This window comes from Podarcis cretensis (assembly GCF_951804945.1).
Source record: "Podarcis cretensis genome assembly, chromosome: 3".
In the NCBI taxonomy this organism is placed as follows: domain Eukaryota; kingdom Metazoa; phylum Chordata; class Lepidosauria; order Squamata; family Lacertidae; genus Podarcis; species Podarcis cretensis.
In genome coordinates, this window is record NC_137172.1 from 4,318,882 (window position 1) to 4,340,567 (window position 21,686).

The 21,686-nt window shown below is 46.4% G+C and overlaps 1 protein-coding gene across 1 annotated transcript in view; it reads right to left on the reverse strand.

The window, feature by feature from the left end:
• ADCY3 (adenylate cyclase 3) overlaps positions 1 to 21,686 on the reverse strand; it is a 109,727-nt gene that overhangs the window by 64,059 nt on the left and 23,982 nt on the right. Inside the window, exon 3 of the mRNA XM_079968514.1 lies at positions 14,640 to 14,789. Within this exon, the coding sequence (XP_079824640.1) occupies positions 14,640 to 14,789 (150 nt within the window). The remainder of the gene's footprint in view (positions 1 to 14,639; positions 14,790 to 21,686) is intronic.

Here is a 21,686-nt window from a genome sequence, read left to right on the forward strand (position 1 = left end):
CCATCTGTAGGCATTCGCTCCATAACACGCACAGACATTTCCCCTTACTTTCTAGGAGGAAAAATCTGTGTGTTATGGAGCGAAATTTACGGTACCTGCCACCCCAAGTGATAGGTCTTGAGTTCAAGATGCCCTTAACAGACTGGAGAACTGTACCGAAACGAACAAAATCAGTTTTAAAAAGGTACAAACGTAAGGTTCTGCACTTCGGCAGAAACAATCAGCTGCACAAATATAAGATGTGGGACACCTGACTTACTAGTACAGTCAAACCTCAGTTCTTGAACGGCTCTGTTTTTGAACGTTTCAGCTCCCGAATGCCGAAAACCTGGAAGCAAATGCTCCAGTTTTCAAACGTCTGACGCGGCTTCCGTTTTGAGTTTCCCTATTGAATTGAGGCTCCCACTTTCAGTTTTCAAATGTTTCGGAAGTCGGACGCTCTTCTGGAATGGATTATGTTTGAAAACTGTGGTTCCACTGTAGTACAGTGGTACCTCTGGTTACGTACTTAATACGTTCCGGAGGTCCGTTCTTAACCTGAAACTGTTCTTAACCTGAAGACCACTTTAGCTAATGGGGCCTCCTGCTGCCGCCGCACCGCAATAGCACGATTTCTGTTCTCATCCTGATGTACTATTTCTGGGTTGGCGGAGTCTGTAACCTGAAGCATATGTAACCTGAAGCATATGTAACCCGAGGTACCACTGTACATGAGAAAAAGGATCTGGCGTGTCTTAGCAGACCGCAAGCTAAACATGAGTCAGCAGTGTGATGCAGCAAGTGTCCAGATTAAGGAAAGCAATAGTACCGCTCTATTCTGCCTCCAGAGGACGAGATGGTTGGATAGTGTTCTCGAAGCTACCAGCATGAGTTTGACCAAACTGCGGGAGGCAGCGGAAGACAAAAGTGCCTGGCGTGCTCTGGTCCATGAGGTCACGAAGAGTCGGACGCGACTAAACGACTAAACAACAACAACAATTCTGCCTCGGTCAGACCACACCTGGAGTCCTGTGCTCAGTTCTGGGCACCCAAATTTAAGAAGGATGTTGACAAGCTGGAATGTGTGCAGAGAGCAACCAAGATAATCATGGGTCTGGAAGCCAAGCCTGATGAGGAACAGTTGAGGGAACTGGGCTTGTTTAGACTGGAGAACAGAAGACTGAGAGGGGATATGGGAGCCATCTTCAAATGTTTGAAGGCTGTGTGACAGGAATTTTGAGGTCTTAGTTATATGCTAAATGTTCATAAATGTGCCAAGCAAGCAAGCAAGCATGTACATAGATCAGCACAGGAAGACCGACCTGGAACCATTTTGATTCCCAAACTGAGCAAATTATTTCTGGGCAAGGTCAAAGTGGGAAAACCTCTCCATTGTCTCTTTCCTTCACAAATCCTGTCTTAAAGGCACATTTAAGATATGAATAGGGTGTGAGGCTGTGACCCGGGAACTAAGTATTTATCATTACAAAAGACTGGCCAGGCTCCCCAGGCAATCCAATCAAGTGAGCATTAAACAGGTAACCTGGCAGAAAGGAGGTAAACAAAGCACTCAGATTTCTGCTGTAGACTGCCCTTTCTGTGATGTATGTATGATGTTTATGGGGGTGGTCTTGATCTACAGGGCGGCAGTTTCAAAAGTCTATATAAGGGCTTGCACACCATTGTTCTGGGTTCCTCCTCCCTCCTGTGTGTGGGGAGTGAGGACCCTGTTGCAACAGATCAATAAAGATCAGGCTTACTAGCTGCTTTGCTTCTCAATATTCTCTGGTAGGGAACCTACGTAAGGACTCTATATGGGCTCTTGGATACCCCATAAGGGGGAAAAGGGCAGATTTTTGTTCACAACAGCTGCCACATGGAAGAGCAAACAAGCTTGTTTTCTCCTGCTCCAGAGGGCAGTGGATTCAAATTCCAGTGGATTCAAATTCCAAGAAAGGAAATTCTTACTAAACATTAGACAAAACTTTCTGGTGTTATGAGCTGCTCAACAGACGACCTTGGAAAGTGGTCAACTCTTCTTCAATGGAGGTTTTTAAGAAGAGGCTGGATGGCCATCTGTCAGGGATTTAACAGAAACCCCCTACTATGCAGGTATCACAGCAAAAGGCTGCAAAGGTTTTGCACGCTTCCTGCTTGGTTCCCAAAACCGCCAAGCCTGTTTGGACTGGAGACAGCAGAAACAGGTATGTACGACATGGGAAGCAACATTAGAAAATGGCATCTCACACTCCTTGCACATCTTAATTGCTCCAGTTCAATTTACTAGAATTCTTGCACTAAAGTGTGTTGCATAAAACCTATTCACCACTCCCACCAAAATCCCCCCCCCCCAAAAAAAGAGCACTGTTCTTCCAGGTTGCATGCACAATATATTCTAGCTTGCGTTTACTGTAACCATGAAGGGTCTCTCATGGCCACACATTTACGGTGGAACTTGAACACAGAACCATAGAATTGCAGAGCTGTGATGGACCATCTAGTCCATGGGTAAGCAAACTAAGGGCCGGGGGCTGGATCAGGCCCAATCGCCTTCTAAATCTGGCCCGCAGACTGTCTGGGAATCAGCATGTTTTTACATGAGTAGAATGTGTCCTTTTATTTAAAATGCATCTCTGGGTTATTTGTGGGGCTTGCCTGGTGTTTTTACATGAATAAAATGTGTGCTTTTATTTAAAATGCATATCTGGGTTATTTGTGGGGCATAGGAATTGGTTCATTCCCCCCCCTTCAAAATATAGTCCGGCCCCCCACAAGGTCTGAGGGACAGTGGACCGGCCCCCTGCTGAAAAAGTTTGCTGACCCCTGTGGCTAGCCCAACTCCCTGGAATGCAGGGAATACACATTTGCAGGAAAAAAACCTGAAAGAGTTAACATCCTTCCAATTTGCCCATCAAGTGCCTTGCCCCCCCACCAGCCTTAAGTCTTGTTCTCCTCATTCTCCCCAATTTTATATTCAGGATATGTCCAGATTGCACCTGCTGTTTGTTTTTCCCACAGGGGAGAATCTTCAGACACCAGGGTTAAACTGCATACACAAGACACACTTTTTCTGACAATTAATCTTCACATCGGGGGGGGGGGGGAATAGGCAAAAGGGCCCCCACATACTGAAATTGTGGCTTGATCAGAAGCTCCCAAGCTCACCATCCTTCAGCCGAGAACTGCAGCAGTTTCACACTGCAGGAGACGGCAGTCCAGAAGGCAAGAGTAATAATTCAGATTATATCAGAGACACACCTCTCTCTCCTCCCTCTCTCCAGCTCTCTAGGCACCCTATTAGGGTGTTTAAAGATGAAGCCTGCCAGACTAATTAGCTCTTCTGTGGCTGCCTAGGCTAATTGGCAGAGCTGCTGATGAGGCCGGGCAACATTTGCTAAGCAGAACCCAAGCGCACCTTGGTTCTGGGTGTGATCAAATCAAACTCCATCATTCTGAGACACAGGAATGAAGGGCAGCTATGTATTGATGCTGGTGGGGGTAGAATTGAAAAGTTTGATCTGTTGGCGGCTTCCAACAGAATATTAAAATACAATAACCTATTAAACATTAAAAACTTCCCTTATCATCATCATCGCTAATTTCAAAAACGCTTAGGAGGTTTTTTTTATTTAAAAAATGTATTCTGAGTACTCAAGTGCCATCCGAACCTGCCCAGGTGCTAAGATCTTCAGGTGAGTACCATCTCTAGGTCTCACCAACATCTGATGGCAACACGAGGCAGAGCCTTTTTTGTGGCTGCCCCCATACTGTGGAATTCACCCCCAAGAGAGGCCAGATTGGCTCCCTCCTTGTTATCCTTCTGCGGGGAGGTTAAGACCTTCCTGTTCAGGAAATTAAGATGCAGGTGAAGCTGACCACTGGGCTGTTCTCAGGGCAACCTGTACTTTAACTGCTGGCTCCGAAAGCGTTTTGACGTACCATAAATATTCCTCTGATTACTAGTTGCTCAGGGTGGAGGAAATTTCCTTTCATTGTTCCCTGCTTGTGAGGTTCCCAGGACACCTGCTTTGTGCTCATGAGAGAAGAGGCTTGGAGCCTAAGTTCCCATAGGCAGAATTTGACTCATGAGATGCTCTGGACAGCTGATTAGAGCACAGTGCAGGTAATCTCCAAGGTTGCAGGTTTGATCCCCGTATGGGACAGATGCATATTCTTGCACTGCGAGAAGTTGGGACTAGAGGACTAGCCGCCTGAGAAACAGTTTCTACCCAAATGCAATTTTGGTTTTAAACGCATTGTAAGGAGTCTGTATAGGAGTACAGTGGTACCTCGGGTTACATACGCTTCAGGTTACATACGCTTCAGACTCCGCTAACCTAGAAATCGTGCTTCAGGTTAAGAACTTTGCTTCAGGATGAGAACAGAAATCGTGCTCCAGCAGCGTGACAGCAGCAGGAGGCCACATTAGCTAAAGTGGTGCTTCAGGTTAAGAACAGTTTCAGGTTAAGAACGGACCTCTGGAACGGATTAAGTACTTAACCCGAGGTACCACTGTATATTGTATTTAAAAATGGGGTATCAAGAGTTTTTAGGGGGCTAACCAGGTTGGGGTAGCTGGGATAGCAGGCTTGTCGCGTTTTGAATGTCTTATGTAGATTTTTCAATTTTGTTGTTCTGTATGGGACAATGAAGGGACGCGGGTGGCGCTGTGGGTTAAACCACTGAGCCTAGGACTTGCTGATCAGAAGGTTGGCGGTTCGAATCCCCGCAATGGGGTGAGCTCCCATTGCTCGGTCCCTGCTCCTGCCAACCTAGCAGTTCGAAAGCGCGTCAAAGTGCAAGTAGATGAATAGGTACCGCTCCAGCAGGAAGGGAAACAGTGTTTCCGTGCGCTGCTCTGGTTCGCCAGAAGCGGCTTAGTCATGCTGGCCACATGACCCGGAAGCTGTACGCCGGCTCCCTCGGCCAATAAAGCAAGATGAGCGCCGCAACCCCCGAGTCGGTCATGACTGGACCTAATGGTCAGGGGTCCCTTTACCTTTACCTTTATGGGACAATGACAATAAAGATTATCGTATCGTATGATGCCCAGGGTCCCTTTCAACTTGACAGTTCTAGGATTCCTTCATTCCCAACAGGTTCTAACAGAGATCATACTGGGGATTTCCTGACCCACCCAAACAGGACACTGTCGCTTTTTACAAAAGGTGAAATGCAAATCTTATAAGCAGCCTTTCAATGTGAAAGATAACATCTCTTGAAGTCCCATCAGCAGTTTACAATGGAATCCTTTTAACCGAGTCACTTTAAGGTAATGGCTGGAATTTGTAGGTATCGATACTGGAAACTTGCTTTTCTTAAAAAAATAAATTGGTTTTTCAACTTAAATTTTTACAGAGATATATCAAACATAAATAATAAAAACAAGATCCCAAGGAATCTCCCAGACTGCCATCCTTCCCTTTGTGTGGCCCATTACTAATCATTTCCTCCCGCATCTTCTATGACAATCCAAACCCATTATGTCCAGAATCAACCTTAAACTACAAGTGATATTCCAATCCTACAAACGATTTTAACTGTTTGTAAACTCACATTTTTTGGTTTTTTTGTTTAAGTCGTCTGGGCTTCAACTTAGAAATAAAGGCAAAATACCAATTTTAGAAGGGACGCAGGTGGCGCTATGGGTTAAACCACAGAGCCTAGGACTTGCCAATCAGAAGGTTGGCGGTTCGAATCCCCGCGACGGGGTGAGCTCCCGTTGCTCGGTCCCTGCTCCTGCCAACCTAGCAGTTCAAAAGCACGTCAAAGTGCAAGTAGATAAAGAGGTACCACTCCAGTGGGAAGGTAAACGGCGTTTCCGTGTGCTGCTCTGGTTCGCCAGAAGCGGCTCAGTCATGCTGGCCACATGACCCGGAAGCTGTACGCCGGATCCCTCGGCCAGTAAAGCGAGATGATGGTCAGGGGTCCCTTTTGTTATGTAGTGAAGTTTCACCCTGGGCCAGCAGGGGGATACTGTATATAGTTTTCACTCAGGTCTGTAGATAGTTTTCACTCAGGTCCACGTCAGTTATTTTAGGCGGGAAACGCTGGGCTGTTGTTGCTACAATGTTGACAGCCGGCTGCCTATAAAAGCAGGCCGGCTGAGCTGTTTGCAGTCAGTTCTATTCCAGCTTACAAAATAAAGAGCTACTTGGAGAAATCGCTGTGTCGTCTGCTATGTCAACTCACAACTTAACACCTTTACCTTTACTTTACTAAATAGCAAAGGTTGCAGTGTGATGACTTCAAGATTTAACTGCTGGAGCCCAACCTGTGTTTCTTTGTGGATTTACAATGGGGCAACTGCTTCATTATTATTATTTTTGCAGCTTGTCTATTCCTTGGCTAACGTAGGAGGGCTGGTGGAGACTGTCCTCACCTCATGCCCATTACCTGTTTCCTGGCGCATGCAAAGCTCCCCATCCCAAACTCCTATTCGGGGAAGACAGCATCTATACAGCAACATTTCTTGAGAAACTGCAGGATACCAATGTACTGTGGCTAATGTCGGGTACTCCTGGCTTCAGACGCGCTGGAGCCAGAGAAAACAAATGACATACCCAAGGAGAAAAGGAATATGTTTTTGTATATCACCGCAGCCGCAAGAATACTTATGGCAAAATATTGGAAAACAGAAAAAGGACCACAAATGAGAGAATGGCAAGTTAAGATTTGTGAGTTTGCAGAGATGGCAAAAATGGCTGCATCCGTCCGGGGCTGCTCCAATCAAAAATTCTACACAGAAGGGGAATGCATAAGGGAATACATGAAGAAATATGGTGTTAAAGCAGAACTCTTAATAGGCAATTGTTAAGCGTGTAAGGACAAAAGAAGTCATTATAATTTAACAGTTGTCATGTTCTTCTATTTTATTAAAGCAACTAGAAAAAAAAATTATGATGGGAAGATCTCACACAGGTGAAGGGAAGCAGTGGGGAGCAGGGGAGGGTTAGGTTGAATTTGGGAAATAAAATAATATATGCGACAGCAAAGGATATAATAGATTCTTACAGAATAGTAATATATTGTAACCAGAATATGATTTCCTCTGGAGTTAAAGATCTAACTGGGACAAACCTTGTTTTGCTGAGCTCGTATTTTGCACAATTTGTATACGGTGTCTATTTGATAATGTGTAGTTTGCTATGCCTAATAAAGGATATTTGATGATGGTAACCAGAATAGAAGTTCAAAAGGGGAAGTAAATGTATTTTTAGTATTTTCATTATTGTAATTGTTATTATTATTTCTCATTCGTTGAAGGCAATGTTGATTTAGGCTTCTTCGTTTTGCTGTCTGTATAATTTTCTTAAGTCAATGAAGAGGGTGATTTCCCCACAACAGAAGGCAAGATAGTGTGGCTTAGTGGTTAGAGCACTGCACTAGAGCCTGGGAGGACCAGGGTTCAAATCCCCGCCCAGCCATGAAACTCATTGGGCAACCTCAGCCAGCTCACTGCCTCTCAGCCCAGCCTACCAGGGTTGTCGTAAGGATAAAAAATGCGGAGGAAGAAAACCGTGTAAGCCACCACCTTGAGCTACCTGGAGGGAAGATGGGGTACAAATGCAACAAGGATATAAATACAGACAGACACACCAACCCCAAAAAGAAAAGAGGCAGCCTTGTTGAGGTTCCTGCACTGCAGGGGGTGGACTAGATGGGCACATGGGGTCCCTTCCAACACAACAATTCTATAATTTCTATGCAAGGATGATTTCATCCACACAGTGAGGAGATAGAGAGAGATTTCAAAAGGCATGTTCGGATTTTATTTTGGGATTTGCTCTGAATGTAAATAACTTGGTTAATTAAGTGGATTTTTACCGAGAGCCTACAGGGGTTACTCTCTGGCAGCAGATACAGAGAGAGCGTTGCTATGGGAACTGAACTGTCACCAGGGCCTCCCTCTTGATTTCTCCGAGAACAGGCAATCTATAATAGTATAAACAAGGAGAAATCCTTCCAGCCGAGAGCAACAGGAAGCTGCGGGGACGCAAATCCTAAGCTGCAGAAGCTCCATCACACACACACAAACACCCATGAACCGTTGCAAAGGGTCTGTCTCTTACGGACAGGCCATTCCAAACACCCAGGAAAGGCTGCGTGGTGAAAAGAAAACCCAATTGTTTAATTGGGTTAGCCCACATTTGGGATGGATGAATGGTAAAGGTAAAGGTAAAGGTAACCCTGACCATTAGGTCCAGTCGTGGCCGACTCTAGGGTTGCAGCACTCATCTCGCTTTACTGGCCAAAGAAGCCAGCGTACAGCTTCCGGGTCATGTGGCCAGCATGACTAAGCCGCTTCTGGCAAACCAGAGCAGCGCACGGAAATGCCGTTTACCTTCCTGCCAGAGCGCTACCTATTTATCTACTTTCACGTTGATGTGCTTTTGAACTGCTAGGTTGGCAGGAGCAGGGACCCTGCAACAGGAGCTCACTCCGTCGTGGGGATTCGAACCGCCGACCTTCTGATCGGCAAGCCCTAGGCTCTGTGGTTTAACCCACAGCGCCACCCACGAATGGGCTAAGTCATAAATTCCACCAGGTGACTTTAACCTCCTCCATGTGGGAACACTGGTCCATCTAGCTCAGGACTGTCTGCACGGGCTGGCAGCTGCTTCCCAGCTTTAGGCAGGAGTCTCCAGATAGGGAGGGGAAAAGACCCCCACACACACCTGAAACCCCAAACAAGAACCGCCGGACGATGGAAACACTCAGGTAAATGGGCTGAGAGGTCAGTGTCAGTATAGCTTCATACACTTTCTATAATTTGGCCACAGGGAAACACGGACCGCTTTGGACTCGGGCGAAGACACTCTTCTCCAGGGAAAGCAGCTGTAATGGCTTTTATGGTGGGGCATTGACTGGCAAGGGGGTGGAAGGCAGTTCCCAGTGCGTTAGAAACTCAGATATTTAAGCTAGGCGCCAAATGGCTCCTTAAACCAGGGTTACAGCCGACGAAACGGAACACCCAGTGGCCGTTGTTGGGCCAGACGGCTCAAAAGTCATATTTTCCAACACGACTTTTGGGTTCCTGAAATTCTTTCTGACTGTGCAGATAAAACATAACAGGTACAATTCTACAGGAGGTGTTGCTAGTGTGTGAAAACGGTCAAGATCCAATGATCCCCTGGCATGTACCTCCAGGTGGTGGAGACATCAGGCACCAATCCTGGCACCTGGGCATCTTCACTTGGTCACAAGTGGCCAAAAGTCAGTTGCTAAATGTGCCTGGAGAATTTTGAACTGGACTGAATCACCCAACTCCACAAATCTATTATTCATCCCAGGAAAACCAGCCCCGGTTTTTCTGCCTGCCATACAAACGTAGAGGAGCTTTGTCTAGGTACCACCGCCATTTCCCCTTAACGAGCAAGATAAAATGTGTTAAAGGATAGAGCAGGCTTCCTCAAACCTGGCTTTCCAGATGTTTTGAGACTACAATTCCAATCATCCCTGACCACTGGTCCTGCTAGCTAGGGATCATGGGAGTTGTAGGCCAAAAACATTTGGAGGGCAGAGGTTGAGGAAGCCTGAGATAGAGGCTTGCTTACCTCGTCCTTTCTTCAGGCTCCATCTGTGTGATGCAGCAGAGCAATAAAAAGTGAATGCTATTCTAGGCTAAGGTTACCAGATTTTTTTCAATGAATCCGGGGACATTTTTCAACTTCAGTAAGAATGATAGGCTTTTGTCAGAGGACTGATTTGTAAATCTGGGGACTGTCCCCGGCAAACGGGGACATCTGGTAACCTTATTCTAGGCTGCATCCACAGAAGTCTAGTGTCCAGCTCAAGGGATCCTGTCGCCCGGACATCTTAACTTGGTGGCCAATAAGGTAAAGGTAAAGGAACCCCTGACCATTAGGTCCAGTCGTGGCCGACTCTGAGGTTGCGGCGCTCATCTCGCTTTACTGGCCGAGGGAGCCGGCATACAGCTTCCGGGTCATGTGGCCAGCAGGACTAAGCCACTTCTGGCGAATCAAAGCAGCGCACGGAAACACCGTTTACCTTCCCACCGGAGTGGTACCTATTTATCTACTTGCATTTTGTGCTTTTGAACTGCTAGGTTGGCAGGAGCTGGGACCGAGCAACGGGAAGCTCACCCAGTCGCGGGGATTCGAACCGCCGACCTTCTGATCAGCAAGTCCTAGGCTCTGTGGTTTAACCCACAGCGCCACCTGCGTCCTGGTGCAAAATGCGCCTGGCGAATTTCAAACAGTGGCAGCTTCCCTCCTTTCCAGGCCTACAGCGGCAGCAGGAAGCTGTGCTAGGATGAACACATCAAGGCCTTCCTAGAGACAGATAAGCACTGCAAATAAACTAAAAATCTGCAGAGGAACCAAGTGGTAAGAACCTAAAGAGCCCTGATTGATCAGGCTGTCTAGACCAGCATGTTGTTCTAACAATGGGCACCCGGGTGCCTGTTGTGGGGAACCCACATGCAGAATCTGAACACAATTTCATTCTCCTCTCCTGTGGTTTCCACGATATATATCACCGCATTTTATACACCGTATCAACAATGCTTAATATGCCCAAGCTCTCCATGAATAATATCTCTCGGGTTCTCTTTATTGCCACTGTGGCTATGAAATGCGCTGTTTTATTGGCTATATTTTTTTCGGTAATTATATTTTATGAGCTATCTTTGCTATCATTGTTTGTCTTCATTGCTGGAAGTTGCCTTGAAAATTCTCTGAGCTGAAAAGGCAGATTAGGAGTGTTTAGAGCAAACAGACTCAGTGCTAGCTGGGTTGAGGAAGATAGTGTCAGGAAGGTTTCCGTTTATTTTTTTCAGTGCTGTTTGAACCTGACTTCACCACAGTGCTTTTAAAGCAGCGAGTTGTTTTCTCCCCAGCAATAATGACAAACAAGGTCTGAGAAAGGAACATTTGCAAGGCTGTGATTTATCCAGAATCCAGACTGATCTACAGAAGAAAGCAAGGCTTTAGTTCCCAAACAACAAGGATTCAGCCCACTGGGAACTTTTCCTCCATAAAGCCTTTTATAAGCAACAAACCATGTCCCGGTTTAGTAAGGTTTAGGAGAAAGTTACCCAAATATGGTTAAAAGATGGAACCTAAGTATAGAAGCACAAAATGCGTGCATGTTTCAAGAGGGAAGAATAGTATAAACATGAACCAATGTGGGGTTTTTTTAATAAAAAAAAAGCCCTTCCAAAATGTTCACTCAAAGTCCCAGTTCAAAGTGATGCATACGACTGGTTGTAACTCTCACAAAATGTTATTAAAACAAAGCTTTAAAAGCGGACTAATTATAGAGCACTTTCAAAGCTAAGCACTGCACAAGCTAAGTTTCTGATCCTGTTCCTATATCCTACATACAGTGGTACCTCGGGTTAAATACTTAATTCGTTCCGGAGGTCCGTACTTAACCTGAAACTGTTCTTAACCTGAAGCACCACTTTAGCTAATGGGGCCTCCTGCTGCTGCCGCGCCGCCAGAGCACAATTTCTGTTCTCATCCTGAAGCAAAGTTCTTAACCTGAAGCTCTATTTCTGGGTTAGCGGAGTCTGTAACCTGAAGCGTATGTAACCTGAAGCGTATGTAACCCAAAGTACCACTGTATATGTTATGTACTGAAGTTTCACCCTGGGCCAGCAGGGGGATACTGTAGATAGTTTTCACTCAGGTCTGTAGATAGTTTTCACTCAGGTCCACGTCAGTTATTTTAGGCGGGAAACTCTGGGTTGTTGTTGCTACAATGTTGACAGCCGGCTGCCTATAAAAGCAGGCCGGCTGAGCTGTTTGCTAGTCAGTTCTATTCCAGCTTACAAAATAAAGAGCTGCTTTGGAGAAATCGCTGTGTTGTCTGCTATGTCAACCCACAACTTAACAGTATACTTCTACAGGTTCCTTCCAACTCTAAATTCTACAATTCTACGATACCCGTTCCACACTTGTAAGAACTTGGTCATTTAGTGTGGCATCACCTGCACTGTGGTTTAACCCACAGCGCCCCGCGACGGGGTGAGCTCCCGTTGCTCGGTCCCTGCTCCTGCCAACCTCGCAGTTCAAAAGCACGTCAAAGTGCAAGTAGATAAATAGGTTCCACTCCAGCGGGAAAGTAGAGGCGTTTCCGTGCGCTGCTCTGGTTCGCCAGAAGCGGCTTACTCATGCTGGCCACATGACCCGGAAGCTGTACACAGGCTCCCTCGGCCAATAAAGCAAGATGAGCGCCGCAACCACAGAGTCGTCCGCGACTGGACCTAACAGTCAGGGGTCCCTTTACCCCTGCACTGTGGAACTCCCTGTCTGTTGAGATCAAGCCAGCGCCTTCCTTATGCTCTTCTCGGGACCTGCTAAAAACATTCTTATTTAGGCAAGCCTTCCCATATTCTTAGAAAGCTGAAGTCATTTTATTCCGTTTTAGCATTTTAACTTTTGTGCTTTTTAAAGAAGGGATGTAATTCTTTCTCGATTCCATCTTTTCGTAAACCGCTTTGAGGTTCTTCACAACCAAGCAACGTATAAATTTTATGAAATAAACTTTTAAAAATCTTGGTATCCAATTAGCAGCCACATGTTAAGAACACTTGCACCTTGGATCCCAAACGCCTTGCGAGTCGAGCATTTTGGCTTGCGAAAGCTGCAACCCCCAAAGTGAGTGTTCTGGTTTGCAAATGTTCTTTGGAACCCGAACGTTCGACACGACTTCTGCGACTTCCGATTGGCTGCAGGAGGTTGCTGCAACCAATCGGAAGCCACGCCTAGGTTTCGGAAGTCAAACAGCTTTCTGGAATGGATTGCATTCGACTTCCGAGGTACCACTGTACTTCCAAAGTTGAATTTGTTCAGGTCAGATCTCTTTTAGAGCTGAAGGGTGGGGGAAAATAAAGGAACACACCCCGTCCTGTGTCTTATGCAAAACTGGTGCCATTCGCTGACTTTCCTGATGTATAAAAGGGAGAGGGTTATGCACAAAAATGCAGAGCAGAGGTCAAGTTTCTACTTAAAGGAATTTGTCAACATCTCAAAAACTTTCCGTGTTCCTTTCCACTTCCATTGACTTTCTCTCTCTATCTATCTTTTGCCCCTCACAGGGGAACCCGTCTCTGCTTATCAGTCGTACAGCACAAACCTTGGGCTGGTGATATGCTGCCTGTCTCTCTCACAGCAATGCATAACTATCTCTTCAAAGACCCAGCCGAGCGCTCTCTGACGCCTGCAAAAGTTTATCTCCCCATGAACCCGCAGCTCCGGATTGACATCAATAGCACTTTGGTGACGCGGGTCTGGAGGGCGTTAGGAGCCACCTTGGTGTGGGACAGACAGCAGGAGCTGTTGACAGGGGGCCGGCAGCTGTGAATTGGATGCAGCCGCGTCTATAAAAAGAGCGGCATGTCTATTCTTAGCCCCCTTCCCAAAGCACCCAGGAATGGTGTGTGAGAGACCTTTCCCCTCTGCACAGGACACAGTTGTTGCAAACAAACCTCCCTCAACCTGCTCCCTTGCAGATGTTCTGGACTGTCACAGCCTTCAATGCTTGCGATCCATTATGTAAGCCACTTTCAAGTTCTTTGGAGGAGGCGAACGTAAGAGCCTACTAAAAACCTGGATCAGGCAATCTAGTCGAGCATCTAGGCACAGGTTAATTCTGGGTCCAGGGCAGCTGTCTACCAGCTCCATCTGGTACGCAGGATGAGACCCTCCCTGCCCGCAGACTGTCTCGCCAGAGTGGTGCATGCTCTAGTTATCTCCCACTTGGACTACTGCAATGCGCTCTACGTGGGGCTACCTTTGAAGGTGACCCAGAAACTACAACTAATCCAGAATGCGGTAGCTAGACTGGGAGTGGCCACCGAGACCACATAACACCAGTTCTAAAAGACCCTCATTGACTCCCAGTACGTTTCCGAGCACAATTCAAAGTGTTGGTGCTGACTTTTAAATCCTAAACGGCCTCGGCCCAGTATACCTGAAGGAGCATCTCCACCCCCATCATTCAGCCCGGACACTGAAATCTAGCGCTGAGGGCCTTCTGGCGGTTCCCTCCCTGTGAGAAGTGAGGTTACAGGGAACCAGGCAAAGGGCCTTCTTGGTAGTGGCACCCGCCCTGTGGAACGTCCTCCCATCAGATGTCAAGGAAATAAACAACTACAGTCATACCTCTTGTTACGTTTGCTTCAGGTTAAATCTTTTCAGATTGCATCTTAGAAGTACCGGAAAGGGTTACTTCCGGGTTTCGCCGCTCGCACATGCGCAGATGCTCAAAATGACGTCACGTGCATGCACAGAAGCGGCGAATCACGACCCGAGCAGACGCGGGTTGCGTTCTGCTCATGTTACCACTGTATCTGATTTTTAGAAGACATCTGAAGACAGCCCTGTTTAGGGAAGCTTTTAATGTTTGATGTTTTATCGTGTTTTTAATCATCTGTTGGGAGCCGCCCAGAACTGGGGGCAACTTCTGCTATGTGGGTGTCTCACCTCAGATCCAAAACTACTGAGCCATAGCCCATCTCTGGAGAGGAGCAGCAAAGAAAGATGTCTATTGGACATAGACTCCACCAACCACTAGAAACCAAAGAACCACCAAGAATAGACCTGTCCTCCCTGGATATCCAGCTCAACTGCTCATGCAGACGTGACACAGGGAGATAATGTTGGTTACTGTCGGAGCAATTCATCTCTTACCTGCTGCTGACTTTGCTCCTCCAGGTTGAGCTTGACCTCCAGAGACTGACGAGCTTCCAGGAAGGCTTTGCGGTGCTTACGATCGGCCATGTAGTACGACATGATGCCCACGCAGATGGTACACAGGTAGATGGCAACATTGGACAAGATCTTGAACGAGAGAAAGAGAGAGGTTGTAGGTCAATCTGAAGAAGATGGAGAGGCAGGTATGGAAGACGAGAGCAACCAAACTGGGCATGTTTAGCCTGGAGAAGAGGAGGTTAAGGGGTGATATGATAGCCATGTTCAAATATATAAAAGGATGTCACATAGAGGAGGGAGAAAGGTTGTTTTCTGCTGCTCCAGAGAAGCGGACACGGAGCAATGGATCCAAACTACAAGAAAGAAGATTCCACCTAAACATTAGGAAGAACTTCCTGACAGTAAGAGCTGTTTGACAGTGGAATTTGCTGCCAAGGAGTGTGGTGGAGTCTCCTTCTTTGGAGGTCTTTAAGCAGAGGCTTGACAACCATATGTCAGGAGTGCTCTGATGGGGTTTCCTGCTTGGCAGGGGGTTGGACTCGATGGCCCTTGTGGTCTCTTCCAACTCTATGATTCTATGATTCTGTTAACCTTGCTCTTTGCTGGTGATATATCTCTGCTATAGCCTTTCCCATTCTTCCTTTAATTCCCATTGTTTCAATTTGTTTTTTCATAAAGTGCTGTCCTGTTCCTGCTGAGAAGGTGGAGAAACCAACATATAAAACTGTTCTGCTACTGCGCAGAATCTGCCTACACCAGGCACCCCCAAATTTGGCCCTCCAGATGTTTTGGGACTACAACTCCCATCATCCCTAGTTAACCAGTGGTCAGGGCTGATGGGAATTGTAGTCCCAAAACACCAGGAGGGCCGGGTTTTTGGGTGCCTGGCCTACACCAACAAGGGAAGCGTTGTGGAGAAGCTGAGGGACCTGCAAATCAAAGCTGCTGTTAAAGGCATAGGAGCGAGAGCTGGCAAAAACATTGGCAACCCTCCCAGGCCCACCACTCCTGGTAAAGTATGTGTGGGTGTCCTGGCTGTTCCCAGAACACAAAGCGCTGTATTTTTCGCTCTACAAGACGCACCAGACCACAAGACGCACCTAGTTTTTGGAGGAGGAAAACAAGAAAAAATATATTCTGAATCTCAGAAGCCAGAACAGCAAGAGGGATCGCTGTGCAGTGAAAACAGCAATCCCTCTTGCTGTTCTGGCTTCTGGGATAGCTGCACAGCCTGCATTCGCTCCATAAGACACACACACACATTTCCCTTTACTTTTTAGGAGGGGAAAAGTGAGTCTTATAGAACAAAAAATACGGTATTTCCACCCCACCCCACCCCGGTCTTGCCTGGCAGCCCTTTCAGATGCCTCTCACATGACCTTGCTAATTACAACTGGTTAAGGTGTTTTGGAAAAGAAAAAAGAAAAAACCTGCCAGGTCTCTAAGCATCTGTGTGTCGAGGGGCCTGAAGAAGGTACCTAGGGAGAGCAATTTCTTAAACGGAGCTTTGCTTCTGATATCCTTTGCTGCAAACAGTTTCTTGCCTTCCGTAGAGAAGCCAGATCGTGCCTGGGCTCAGATGTTGCGGCGATGCCTAATTTTAAAATATTTGAACATAGATGCTGGGCTGGAGGGGACCCTGGTCTGACTTGGTGTGAAACAGTTGTGCATGTCCCCGACGTTGGAATACAGTGGTACCTCAGGTTACAGACGCTTCATGTTACAGACTCCGCTAACCCAGAAATATGACCTCGGGTTAAGAACTTTGCTTCAGGATAAGAACAGAAATCACACGGCGGGAGCGGGAGGCCCCATTAGCTAAAGTGGTGCTTCAAGTTAAGAACAGTTTCAGGTTAAGAACGGACCTCCGGAACCAATTAAGTTCTTAACCAGAGGTACCACTGTATAGGAATCTGCCTTACACCGCGTCGGTCCATGTGAACATAGCTGAAATCACCCACCACTCTTTTGTCTCCCCTTTCAGATGCTTCCTGGATTCACTCATCAGCTCAAGGTCTCCTTGAGCATTTGGATCGGGGGGACAATAGTTCGTCCGCAGCACCAACTTCCTTTTGGAGCCAGGTATAGCCACCCACAGAAATTCTGCGGAGGGGTCCGACCCTTTGGAGCAGGGGTCTGCAACGTGCGGTCCATGGGCCGGATGCGGCCCACAAAGACCGTTTTACCGGCCCACGAGCCGCCCCCAAACCAAGCTGCCCGCTCGGCAAGTCCCCACGTGCTGTGCTAATCCTGATTTCCTGAGAATGCTCAGAGGATTGAATCTATCCCAGCACCTACTTCTGTCCTATTATCATAGTACCATTGAGAGTGTCTTAACCTATAGTATATTATCGTGGTATGGGAGCAGCTCTGGAATGGATAAAAAAGCCTTACAGAGAATAATTAAAATTGCCCACAATGTTATTGGGCTCCAACTACCAACCCTGGATGAGATCTTCACGTCTCGCAGCTTGAAGAAGTCACACAATATCCTGAGAGATCCCACCCATCCTGCTCACAACCTCTTTGAACTGTTGCCTTCGGGCAGAAGATATAGGACAATGAAAACACGAACCACACGCCTTCTGAATAGTTTCTATCCAAGAGCTCTGATTGCACTAAACAATGATCTCAGGGCCAGTTGTAAGAAATAGCAAGCAGTGAGTAGTAAGGAATGAGATAGGTTTTAGGTTATGCTATGCTTCTAATAGGTTGTGTTATATTCTGGATTATGTATGTTTTAATAGATTATGTCTGAATAGGATGAGAGTGTTGGAGATACGTGCAAATGTGTATGTGAATCCGGTCTTGGGTGTTTGATTTTCGTTGTTGTGTATACTGTGTATATACGGACAATGACAATAAATTTATCTAATCTAATCTAATCTAATCTAATCCAGCACAGCGTGCGGGGACTCACTGAGCGGTGCCAGAAATCACGTCTGCACACGCGCAGATATCAGAAATAGCTTCTGCGCATGCCCAGATGCCAACAATTGCTTCTGCGCAGGCATGAATATCCGGCATCGCGCTGCGCCAGTCCAGTCCACAATCAATCTTCGCAGGATTGATCCAGTCCATGGCTGGTAAGCCTTGCTGACCCCTGCTTTGGAGATTTCTAGCTAGCACTGTGCCCTCTCTGGTGGTGTGCAGTGTGACATCATCTCCAGAGCATCCTTCTCTGTCCTTCCAGTAGCATTTATATTTTATTATTATACGTGTCTTGGTCCTTTATGAAAAAGGATTTAGAATCACTGGGCATAGGTACAAATTTTCTAAGGGGTATAGAGGCAATTTACAAAGAACAAAATGCAGAACTTATAATAAACAGTTGATTACCAGAGAGCTTCCAAATCACAAAGGGTACAAGACAAGGTTGCCCTTTCTCACCTCTGTTATTTATATCAATGTTGGAAGTACTACTTAAATATATAAGTGAGACAGAAAGAATTACAGGGATAAAGTGTGGCGGAAAAGAATATAAGGTTAAAGCCTTCGCGACGATATAGTCTTGACAGTACAGGAACCTATAACTTCGACAGCAGAAGCATTAAAAGTAATTGGAGAATTTGGAATGTTAGCAGGATTGAAAATTAATAAAATGATGGTGAAAAACATGAGCATGGAACAAACAGATCAGCTGCAAAGTAAAACAGAAATAACAGTGGTAAAGAAAATAAAATATTTGGAGGTCTGGCTCTCGCCGAAAAACACAAACCTATTCAAGGACAATTATAAAACAACATGGAAAGAAAGAAGGACAAATTTGGAAATATGGGACAGATTGAAACTGTCCTTCTGGGGAAGGAGAGCAGCTATTATTATTTATTAAATCCATCTGAATATCTCAGAGTGGTTCACAGGATAAAAATACAAGATAAAAACACAAAATACGGTACGTGACAAAAACAAAGCAAAACAAAACCATAACCTCTATTCCCCCACAGACACATTTAAAGTGGCACATAAACATGGATACAAACCCATGTCTCCTCAGAAATAAATATTATCGCATTCAGTGCGACTTATTCCCAGGTGAGTGGGTTTAGGGGTGTAGGTTTAACTACCTGCCTTGGAAATACCGTACATGCTACCAGTGCATGTAGTGATGTATGGAAGTGAGAGCTGGACCATAAAGAAGGCTGATCCCCGAAGAATGGATGCTTTTGGATTCTGGTGATGGAGGAGACTCTTGAGAGTCCCATGGACTGCAAGAAGATCAGACCTATCCCTTATGAAGGAAATCAGCCCTGAGTGCTCACTGGAAGGACAGATCCTGAAGCTGAGGCTCCAAGACTTTGGCCACCTCATGAGAAGAGAAGACTCCCTGGAAAAGACCCTGATGCTGGGAAAGATGGAGGGCACAAGGAGAAGGGGATGACAGAGGACGAGATGGTTGGACAGTGTTCTCGAAGCTACAAACATGAGTCTGACCAAATTGGGGGAGGCAGTGGAAGACAGGAGTGCCTGGCGTGCTCTGGTCCATGGGGTCACGAAGAGTCGGACACGACTAAATGACTAAACAAAAACAACAACAACCAGTGCATGGAAATGGGTGGGGAGAGGGAGAAGAGGCAATACTTTGTCAGTAAGAGGAACGAGAACAATGGGTAAGAACTCCTAAGTATTAACGGAACAGCTACATTTAACATTTTAAGGTAGAAATTTGTGGGATTAAAGGTTTTCAACCTCTTCAGTAATCTTTTATCACTCTGGGATGAAACACGCAGTAAGAAGCAGAAGAACTGGCAGTAATGAAACTGTGAGGGTCAAAATTACTACTGCTGAACATTATTATATCCAGAGATGACAGTGTCCTCACTGGTCGTCTTCATCCCCTAAGACCAGCTCTCCAGTTCGCCCATCTTTGGTTCGGAGGCTTCTAGCTTTAGCACATAAACACTTCCATGCGCTCTCGCTCTCTTTTCAAGCGTCTTTGGCACTCGCATTTTGACCTGTGCTGCTTTGTTCCACCTGAATCGCTGCCATGTGCCTCTGCACTCATAATACCAAGTTCTACCCCTCTCTGTTTTTAATTGCTACAAACGCTTTCGCCTTCATATTCGCCCCAGAGGCAGGATTCCTTCAGATATACTGGACCAAGGCTTTCTCCAAGACCACATAACACTGGTCTTGAAAGACCTACATTGGCTCCCAGTACGTTTCCGAGCACAATTCAAAGTGTTGGTGCTGACCTTTAAAGCCCTAAACGGCCTCAGTCCAGTATATCTGAAGGAGCGTCTCCACCCCCATCGTTCAGCCCGGACACTGAGGTCCAGCGCCAAGGGCCTTCTGGCAGTTCCCTCACTGCAAGAAGCCAAGTTACAGGGAACCAGGCAGAGGGTCTTCTCGGTGGTGGCACCCGCCCTGTGGAACGCCCTCCCACCAGATGTCAAAGAGAACAACTACCAGCCTTTTAGAAGACATCTGAAGGCAGCCCTGTTTAGGGAAGCTTTTAATGTTTGATGTATTACGGTATTTTAATATTTTTTGGGAAGAGTGGCTGGGGAAGCCCAGCCAGATGGGTGGGGTATAAATAATAAATTATTATTATTATTATTATTATTATTATTATTATTCTCGGAATTGAATTGTGCTCGGAAACATACTGGGAGCCAATGTAGGTCTTTCAAGACCGGTGTTATGTGGTCTCGGTGGCTGCTCCCAGTCACCAGTCTAGCTGCCGCATTCTGGATTAATTGAAGTTTCCGGGTCACCTTCAAATGTAGCCCCACATAGAGCGCATTGCAGTAGTCCAAGCGGGAGATAACTAGAGCATGCACCGCTCTGGTGAGACAGTCCACGGGCAGATAGGGTCTCAGCCTGCATACCAGATGGAGCTGGTAAACAGCTGCCCTGGACACAGAATTGACCTGCACCTCCATGGACAGCCGTGAGTCCAAAATGACTTTTATTTTAAGAACCAATGGTCTGGGTTCATCCCAGTTCGAGTGGGGCCTGTCCCTTTCGTACAGGCCCAGTTTGTTCCAAAATGTTCCCCCAGGGCATCTAGCAAATCCAAACCCCTCCTTGGCATGCTATTCATGCATTCACACTGCAAAGCTGCCCCTATGTCTGGAACCCGTAGCGTTTCAGAGAAAGATACCCAGGGAGATCCTTGCTTTCAACATCCTCCCTAGCAGCCTAAACTTTCCTTCCATCGTCTCACAACAACATTTCCCTATGTCCTTGGTGCTGGCATGTACCATGGTCACTGGTTCCACCCCAGCACTATCTACAGACTATTTAGATGATAAGACATACCACAGGCATGCAAATAACTCTGCAGTCTGCACACCCATCTCCAACCCCCCCCCCCCCGGCAAGCAATCTATGTTCCTCATGATCAAATCGCCAGCTGATGTTTTATTATGTTTTTATTATTGTGCTGTCAATGACAAACCTAAACAGCATCTTAAAAAGCAGAGAAATCACCTTGCCGACCAAGGTCTGTATAGTTAAAGCTATGGTTTTCCCAGTAGTGGTGTATGGAAGTGAGAGCTCGACCATAAAGAAGCCTGATCGATAAAGAATGGATGCTTTTGAGTTATGGTGCTGGAGGAGACTCTTGAGAGTCCCATGGACTGCAAGAAGATCAGACCTCTCCATTCTGAAGGAAATCAGCCCTGAGTGCTCACTGGAAGGACAGATCCTGAAGCTGAGGCTCCAATCCTTTGGCCACTCATGAGAAAAGACTCCCTGGAAAAGACCCTGATGTTGGGAAAGATCGAGGGCACAAGGAGAAGGGGACGACAGAGGACGAGATGGTGGGACAGTGTTCTCGAAGCTACCAGCATGAGTTTGACCAAACTGCGGGAGGCAGTGGGAGACAGGAGTGCCTGGCATGCTCAGGTCCATGGGGTCACAAAGAGTCGGACATGACTAAATGACTAAACAACAACAACAATAATTATGCTGTAAGCCACACAGAGTGTTGGGGAAACCCAGTTGGATGGGCAGGATATAAATGACATGTTGTTGTTGTTGTTGTTGTCGTTGTTGTCAGCATCCCTCCTCCACCATTCC